Source organism: Cydia strobilella, chromosome 4 (assembly GCF_947568885.1).
Source record: "Cydia strobilella chromosome 4, ilCydStro3.1, whole genome shotgun sequence".
Lineage (NCBI taxonomy): Eukaryota > Metazoa > Arthropoda > Insecta > Lepidoptera > Tortricidae > Cydia > Cydia strobilella.
Window position 1 is genome coordinate 8,441,652 of NC_086044.1, and position 9,276 is coordinate 8,450,927.

Sequence of the window (9,276 nt, forward strand, 5' to 3'; positions counted from 1 at the left end):
CCCGGTCGCTCGGTGGCGCGTCTATAACTACTTGTATATACTATATCTATGGTCTATGGCGTTGGACTTACGGTTCGGATATATCCATCGTTGGCGTCGAAAAGGTTAACAAAGGACCTTAGATCCTTGAAATAGCTTAAGAATGCCCTTCAACGCATCATCACTCAAGACTGCTAGTGAATTTGTCATGTTGAGAGACTATTCCGCTCATTTGTCACCACAACCTGCTTTGCCTATTCACATTGTCATCTATTTAGCATAGTGCTAACCTGTCACTGTGTCACATGATCGGGAGTTATGGAGATCCAGGGGAGAGCATAGGGTTCAGTGGGAGACAAATAGGTACACTCAAATAGGCTAGTAAAAAAATGTACATTTGTGTTTTAGTAAACGTGGACAACACAGTGGGCGCGGTGGGCTTCCTGCCGAGGATCCTGCCGGCCAGCGCGCTGCCCATCGCCGTGGTGCGCGTGGACGAGCAGGGCGCGCTCGTGCGCGGCCCTGATGGCTTCTGCATCCGCTGCGACCCGGGTAACATTTCTAATACATAGCACATTATATTACCACATTTTTTGTTGTATTCAGTTTACACAGTCTACTGTTAACTTTGCTGATAGAGATTCCTTTATGTTCGCCTGTGAAATTGTTTTATTTCTTGTTTTTTTTTTTACAATAACGATTTTATTTATCATGTTTTAAATCATAATCTTCATATATCGTATTCGTTGTTACAGTTGGTATGTTTTTTTTTCTTAATTTCAGGCGAACCGGGCATGTTCATCGGTCTCATTGCCCAGGGGAATGCTTCGAGGGAATATTACGGTTACGCCGACGAGGTAGGTTAATCATTCCAGCATTTTGTGAGCAAAACTAATATTTTGAAACTAACTATGGAGTCATAGCCGATGCTTACTGACAAGTGTTTCATCATAATAACTTAGTCACGCGAGTTTGTTACAGCTTTTTTTCAGAATCCATAACTCCCGCGGGAACAATATAGGCATTTTTGTCCTTCAGTACACCTGCATGAAATAAGATCTTTTTCGAGCAAGTGTGATGAAAATGTTTTTCATTTTATTCCAGACCGACAGCAACAAGAAGCTAGAACGCGATGTGTTCCGAAAGGGCGACGCGGCGTTCGTCAGCGGCGACCTCCTGGTCGGCGACGAGCTGGGCTACCTGTACTTCCGCGACCGCACCGGCGACACGTACCGCTGGAAGGGCGAGAACGTGTCCACGGGCGAGGTGGAGAACGCGCTCAGTGCCAGCCCCGCGCTCGGCAACAGGGAGGCCGTGGTGTACGGCGTGTCGGTGAGTGAGACGTGTACCCGCGACCACCGGCGACACGTACCCCTGGAAGGGCGAGAACGTGTCCACGGGCGAGGTGGAGATCGCGCTCAGCGCCAGCCCCGCGCTAGGCCGTAGTGTACGGCGTTGGTGAGTCACAGCTGGCTCCGACGATCTAGACATAAGTATATTGACACTACCTTTTTAACCGACTTCAATTTCATAGAAGCAGGAGGTTCTGTATTCGGTTGTGGCTATTTTTTTTTTTTTTTATGTATGTTCACCGATTATTCCGAGACCCGTGGTCCGATTTGAGTAATTATTTTTTTGTTCGTAAGGAGCTACTTCCAAGTTGGTCCCATATTCATCTGGTTCTGATCTGATGATGGGATCCCTGAGGAATTGAGGGAACTCCTCAATTTTTAAAGGCACATGTATGGTGATTTGGGTGTTTTCATAAGCAACTTGAGCATTTTCTCTCGAAAACGTCCAATTTGGTGAAGTGGACCTGATGATGATGATTGTTTTGAAGATAGTGATGATGATTTTTTTAATGTAGGATGTTCAGCGATTACTCCGAGACCCGTGGTCCGAATTGAACAATTCTTTTTTTGTTTGAAAGGAACTACCACCAAGGTGGTTCCACATTAATCTGGTGCTGTTCTGATGATGGGATCCATGAGGAATTGAGGGAACTCCTCAATTTTTAAAGGCACATCTATGGTGATTTGGTCGTTTTCTTAAGCAACTTGATCATTTTTTCTAGAAAACCACCAATTTGATGAAGTGGAGCTGATGATGATGATTGTTTTGATGATAATGATTTCAGCGATTACTCCGGCACCCATGATCCGATTTGAGTTATTCTTTTTCTGTTTGAAAGAAGTTACCCCTCCAAGGTGTTTTCGTAATATTTTTGGTTTTGATCTGATGATGGAATCCGTGAGGAATTGAGGGAACTCCTCAATTTTTAAAGGCACGTGTATGGTAATTTCGGTGTTTTCTAAAGTAACTCAAGCATTTCCTCACCAATACCACCAATTTGATGTAGTGCAACTGTAGCCTAACCACGAGTTTGGCACTAAATATTCTTCGTAACTTACTTTGTACACTAATACGCCAGTACGAGCGAGATGCATAAACAGTAAGTTACGCACACGATAGCGAATATATCAATGTCAAACTCGTGGTAAGGCTACTGATAACTTCCCTCGTATGTGTATTATGATATTTGATGTAGGTAGTGTTGGAAACAACCAAAGAGACTGAGAGGTGAAGGTAGAGGGTATTAGTGTTTGGGGGGTTTGAGGTTGGGGGTTGAGGGGAGGTGAGTTGATGGGTCGGAGACTGAGGGGTTGGGAGTTAAGGGATTGGGGGTTAGGGTTAGGAGTTAAGGGGTCTGGGGTTAGGGGTCGGGGAATGGCGGTTGAAGGGTTGGTGGTTTAGGGTCGAGGGGTTCAGTGATCAGGGGTTGATGTGCTGTGAGGTTGAGTGATCGGGGGGTTTGAGGGATTGGGTCAGTGGCGGGGCGGAGAATGGATTTACTGACAGGAATGATTTCCCAGACGGACTCGAGGAAAATTCTGATTATTTAATAAAGTTTACGAATTTACAGATAAACATGATTATGTTTTTCATTCATGCGTCAAGCTCTTAACAATGTCTTAAAACTAAAAATGGAAAAATAAAAACTTTTATAAAAAAAAGATAAACCGACTTCAAAAAGGATGAAATAAAATATTATCCTTTTTAGGGTTCCGTGTTTAAGTATATGCGTTACCAACTGATATGTTTGAAGTCGGTGCCAAGCCCAGTACTCCAAGTAGTAACAATACCAGTCAAAATAATCAGCTTTATGTCTATAAATCCCATTACAACTGTACAAATGTTATAAACGTGAAAGCAATTATGTCTGCCTCTTTGCTACCTTTTCATGGCTAAACAACTGAACCGCTTTAGCTGAAATTTTGCATGAAGGTTCCTTGAATTGTTTTATATTTTGAAATGTAGTCCTCTGGATAAGCGACAGAAAATAACTCAGTCCCAATCCCACACTTGCGGTGCTATGACTGTTTAAGAATTAGTAAGAAATGCTCTTTAAAAAAATACGACGACAAAACGTATTAGATTTACACTAACGTGCCGACAAGCATGGTACGAACTGCGCCAAGAAGGTTCAACCGTGTGTTCTGTTCTGAGGTGTACAGGAAGTTCGTTTATTGTCGTCGTGTAACGCTGCGTCTTACATAGGCGAACACTCGCGAACACGAAGCGAAGCGACGCGGCACGGCGCGGCCGGCCCAATTCGTTCGCGTTCGCAACGAGATCGCCCACGTAGGACACTTCTATATAGGTATCAAAGGATTAATTAAGGCGCCGTGCCGCTTCGTATTCGCGTGTTGTTCGCCTACGTAGTACGCTGCATTAGGTAATCCAACGTACATACTTATATAGCCGCATCTTTATCGAATTGCACCAAAATCCCTATGAATATATGGTTTAAAATTTGGCTTGGCACCGACTTCAAACATATCAGTTGGTAACGCATATACTTAAACACGGAACCCTAAAAAGGATAATATTTTATTTCATCCTTTTTGAAGTCGGTTTTTTTTTATTATAAAAGTTTTTATTTAATAAGAAATGAATGTTAATTAAGCGCATCGTGATTGATTATTGATATGATTGTCTCTGATAGTTTACGCAATAGCAACGTAAAACGCAATAGTCTGCTTTATAATAGTACCGTATTACGTATATACAAAGATGATAGCTTTGATAACTATAGGCTAAAAGTTTTGAGTGCTAATAATCCAGCCTGCAAAAAGGGAGCGCATTGCTATTGCGTTGCGTTGTTTTGTAGCATAGCTAACTACTTTAGATTAATCTAATAAGATAATGGAGCAGAACTTGTTCTTCTTCTCTTCAATACACTTGTTGTGCCTAAGCTTCAACCGGAGACTATTTTAGTTGGAGCTTACTCTGCGCATATTATAGAGGCCGCATGTACGTAGTTGGGAAGACATAATTTATTCCGACACGAAAGCGTTACATAAAATTACGACAACGACCCTAGTATTTCAGTATTTATTTCTTGCAAGCCATGGTACATATTTAGTCCTGACACCCATGTCCCCCGACCCCGAATCCCCGACCATGGACCCCGATGGAATGTCGATTATCGAGTAGATAAGTTATATTCCATATTCCATAATTGATTGCATTCCAGATCCCCCACAACGAGGGGCGAGCGGGCATGGCGGCCATCGCGGACCGCGCGCGCACGCTGGAGCTGGCGCGGCTGGCGCGCGACGTGGACGACGCGCTGCCGGGCTACGCGCGCCCGCTCTTCCTGCGCATCGTCGACGACATCGACATGACCAGTACGTGACGGTGACGGTGGTGTCGGCTCCTCTCCTCCCGCCGGATGCCGGCCGGACCCCGGACCCCGGACCCGACTATCATCATTATATTTGTCAAACTATACCTAGCTGTCTGCCTGTTACTTCTTCACGCGTACACCGCTGAACCAATTTAGATAAAATTTAGTATGGAGATAGTTTGAGACCCGAGGAAGGATATAGGATAGTCTTTATCGATCATCATCAATATCATCACCGTTCTACGAAGACGAAGTCGCGGGCGGAAGCTATCAGTACAACAAGCACCTATATAAAAAAGCCAATCGAAACTTAGGATGAAAATGATTACGTGATTTTTCGCTCGCATCTGAGGGCCTCCCGCGAACCACACGTTCGAGGTGTTGCCTCCCTGTCACACTTACGTACGAATTTACAAGAGCGAAAGAGAGGCAACACGTCGAACGTAGTTCGGGGTAGGCCCTCTGTCATCCTGATCCATTTACTTTTCGATTGGCGTTTTTCGATTGGCGGATAAACGATTGTCTTGGCCCTTATTGCATCGTCTTATTTTTAACCTATAGGTATTCGTATCTCGCTCCTGAACATCGGATAAAACCCCCCTCTCCCAGTTGTTAGCTAGTCGTATCCATCTTTTCAATTTCGTCGATACCATACCACATTGGCACCACCGATTACCGATATACTATATACCTATATACACAGACTAGTAATCTGTAGGTAATTGACTACTGAGGCTACCTGAATTTAAAACTGTGTACAAGTATCGATATAAGAAAAACTTTTCTTCGTTTCCCCCAGGCACATTCAAAATAAAGAAGCTGCAGTACCAGAAGGAGGGCTTCGACCCGGACGTGATCCGCGACCCGCTGTACTTCCGCGCCGGCGCGCACTTCGTGCCCGTCACCTCCGACCTCTGCAGGGACATCTGCAGCGGCCGCGTCAAGCTCTAGACTAACACCCATGCACGCCCCACGCCCCACGCCCCACGCCCCACGCCCCACGCGAGGGAAACGTGCGGTTACAGCGGGTCTCTATTGTTTCCCATAAACTTTTAAGTCATAATGTATTGTTTGTCCGCATTTTTCATTAGTCATAATTTAGTTTTTCTTAGAAACGCGTAACTTTAGAATTGCCATAAAACAAACCTAACCTATCTATAGGATAAAACCTTAGGAAAATCCTGAAAAAATAACGGTTTCAGAATTAAAACTAATGATAATCTGACAATCGTTACATTATGACTCAATAATTATGCCAAACAACGGGATCCCGTTTACAGCACGAGTGTGATTGACGCGGACACATTGGGCTATGAGCGCGTATGAAAGCGACAATGTTACAGTTTGTTAGTGTATATGTACGGATATTGGTTGCGTTTTTATCAGTTATGATGTCATGCGTTACTAGAGTGTCGAACGATGATATACGATAAAAGGGCAATCATCTTAGGCAAGCCGGCTCATATTATATTAGCCGTAATTTGCTTACATTTCTGGTTCGATAGTTATATTTACATAAAGACCCAGAAATCTACCTATTCGGCCAGTTACTCGTTACATACATTAGAGAACTAAGTGTACCTAACGTTGTTATTTTATAACTGCGCTTAAAACCCAATGTTAAGAAGCGAGACGCATGAGCTTCATAAAGGATATCGTTTTTGTTACAAGTAATATTTTCGTGTTGTTTTCTGTATGTATACCTATCTACAATCTCATGCGCCTCTGGACTTTACTCGATGCGTCAGTACTATTCTTGCACCTCACGTCGCACTTATTTACCCTTTAAACGCTTTACGTTATAAACAAAAGCTAGCTAATGTAAACCTTACTTGAAAGTGTGAAGGTTACTTTGACAGCGTACGTCATAACAACTATAGTTGTCCATGGCGCTGTGGGCACGACTAGTGTTAGACAAGGTTAAAGGGAAAGGTGTCGAGGTCTGCATAAAAGTAAAAGATTTTGCTCCATTAATGAACATATAGTAATTACCTATTGTTATAAGCCGGTACTTAGCTTTCTCTAGCACGTTTTTTTGTGATTTGGTACAGGGTCGGAGCTAGTAGCGAAACTGGTGTTTCACTTAGGCCGTGTTGAAAACGCTGGCCTGAGACCAGAGTGAAGGCGGATAATTGATTTATACGATTAATTGATGCTGTACTATAATTAGACTACCCTACATATATTATGATGATTGTAATGTTTAGGTTATGTTTTTACGTTGTTAACTTATTTAGTGGAAGTGTTTTCTTTGCACTTCTTTGTGAAATTCACTATAATATTCTGATGCGGTTATCGGTGTTTTACGTGCTAGTAAAATGGTGGTAGAACTATTTCCGTAATTAGTATGTTACTGTTGGTTTGTGAATGTTTCAAATCTGCGAGTGTTGTGGTGGTGCAGGCGAGTAGTCAATTAGATGCGTAGGGCATGTTCAATAAACACCAGTTTATATCTATTAATTATGTTTTATAAGGAACCAGAGATTTTAGCAGTATATTCTTGATCATAATAATATCACGTAAAGTTTTATGGAATTAGCCTAGTTTCAGTTAAAACCAGTTAAAAAAATCTTTTTATTGTTACTTTGTGAAAAACGCCTTTTTGCCATCAATGCGACGCGATGTTGCCATTATGGGACCTAGTCCAAATATCCTTATTGATAGATGTTAAAAAGTGACAAGTAACACTGCAAAAACTAGGTTTTACAAAAAAAAATGCTTTTTGAGTGACAGTTTTACAAATAGCATTTACTTTATGTACAAATAATGATTTGTACATAAAGAAAATCCGATTAAAAAATATTTTGCTTTGCGCAATTTACCTAAACTCAAATAACATTTTTTCCTTCTTTTGGCCTCAGAAATACATGGCTAAATTCTCTCGAGTTCCTCGTGTTGTGTACGACAAACAACAATAAGTACTTGTGTACGATGCATTTTTTGTATATAAATATTCTTTGAAATAAACATGGCAGTTCGTCGTTGCGCTTGTAAATTCCGCTATGTGATCTGCCAAATTTACAGGATAGAAAACCTTTTGAAAACTACGTTCAGGTTTTAGTTTCAGTTTTCACATGTCTGAATTTACTAGTACAACGACGAGTTGGTAGTATTTTGGTAACCCGAAATATTTTTTTCCCCTTACTAGCTCGGAAAGCCGTCTTTTATCCTTTAAAACAAGCGGGGAAAAACGTATTTTATCCACTAGTGGGGAAAGTAATTTGACCTTGGATGGAGCGTGTTTAAGTAGCTTTTGACAGATAACAAAACGGAAAACGCTCATAATAATGGTTCGTTCGATATTAATTATCATAAATAAATGGTTTGAGAATTTAATAAAAAATACCAAATTTAGCTTTAATTAATGATTTTAAGTCATATACTTACCTTAAATTTCATAAGAAACATTTGTTTTTTAAATGATGTTGAATGTAATTCTGAACGCACAAGTTGAGTCGATGCAATTTCAAAACGCATCGTCAGAAATGTCAAAATTGTCAACAAAAATTTTCTTACCAACTCCGACACGTAAAATACACAACTTCCAGAGTTTTCTGTTATAATATCGTATTATCGTAAAAAATGTGTGATTCCAGTGATGAAGATAATCTAACGCCTGTGGATGTTGCACTTTCCTCGCTATAGTGAGGGGAAAAGTTTTGTGTTACACACGGGTGCAAATGTATTTTACTTCTCGTGTGTTGAAACACTCGCGGGTAAAATACAACTTTGCACCCTTGTATAACAAATAACTATTGTATCTTTATTTAAATTCATTACCTATATGTACTACACTGCTAAAAATGCCTATAATTAGTAAGTCATCTGTAAGCGGAATTAAAGATATTTTTAAATATTTCAATTATTCAATAATTTTACAGCCTTCCTAATGTTTAACTAATCAATTTGAAGCAATAAATATTATCTAAACCATTTACCTACAATAATAATGACACTAAGAATGTGAGAACAAATATTTAGTCTAATACAAATATATGTAGATAAACTATATTGTAGATAACATTCCACCATCTAGTCTCATAAGCAGTTTTATTTGGAGTAAAAGTGCACCCAGCATTCTTTATGATTCCTGTTCCTGTTTGAAACATGTTTTTTTATTTTTATTTTAAGACAGTTATTTCAATGGAACGTCTATTATATTGTTTGAAAATTATTGTAAATATGTGTTGCGTGCAGCTGAAAAAAATTAAACTTGGAAAAACAAAGCGTAACAGTACAAACTTTGTATGGACATTCCATTCAGATATCTGTGCCTTGCAACAAATTGCACTTAGAACACGTACCTAGTGCGCCGTCGAACTGCGCTCCGAATTTGTTGTTGTAAATAAATACCTAAATTATAAGCTCTTGTTTTAATTGTGTGAAAGGGATGAATCTCAATAGTTTTGTCACACTGCCATATATCATAGCATGTATGCTGTAGCGACTAAACTTATGTAGAAGAGGTACTTGCTGAGAGGGTAGAGAAAACCTTTAACAATCCCCGGCAAGCTCGGCCGAATTTCACCTTCCCATACAAACGAAGTTTCGTTTTCATTTTAAAACTACGTGTTGGATTCTACTGAAAATGGAACTTTGCACATACA

General features: G+C 40.5%; 1 protein-coding gene across 1 annotated transcript in view; it reads left to right on the top strand.

Moving 5' to 3' along the window:
• The window catches only part of LOC134740974 (long-chain fatty acid transport protein 4-like), a 41,167-nt gene extending 32,134 nt beyond the window's left edge, over window positions 1–9,033 (top strand). The window contains exons 8-12 of the mRNA XM_063673660.1: window positions 388–531; window positions 763–836; window positions 1,084–1,311; window positions 4,517–4,670; window positions 5,469–9,033. Of these exons, the coding sequence (XP_063529730.1) occupies window positions 388–531; window positions 763–836; window positions 1,084–1,311; window positions 4,517–4,670; window positions 5,469–5,620 (752 nt within the window). The 3' untranslated portion in view covers window positions 5,621–9,033. The remainder of the gene's footprint in view (window positions 1–387; window positions 532–762; window positions 837–1,083; window positions 1,312–4,516; window positions 4,671–5,468) is intronic.
• The last annotated feature ends 243 nt before the right edge of the window (window positions 9,034–9,276 follow it).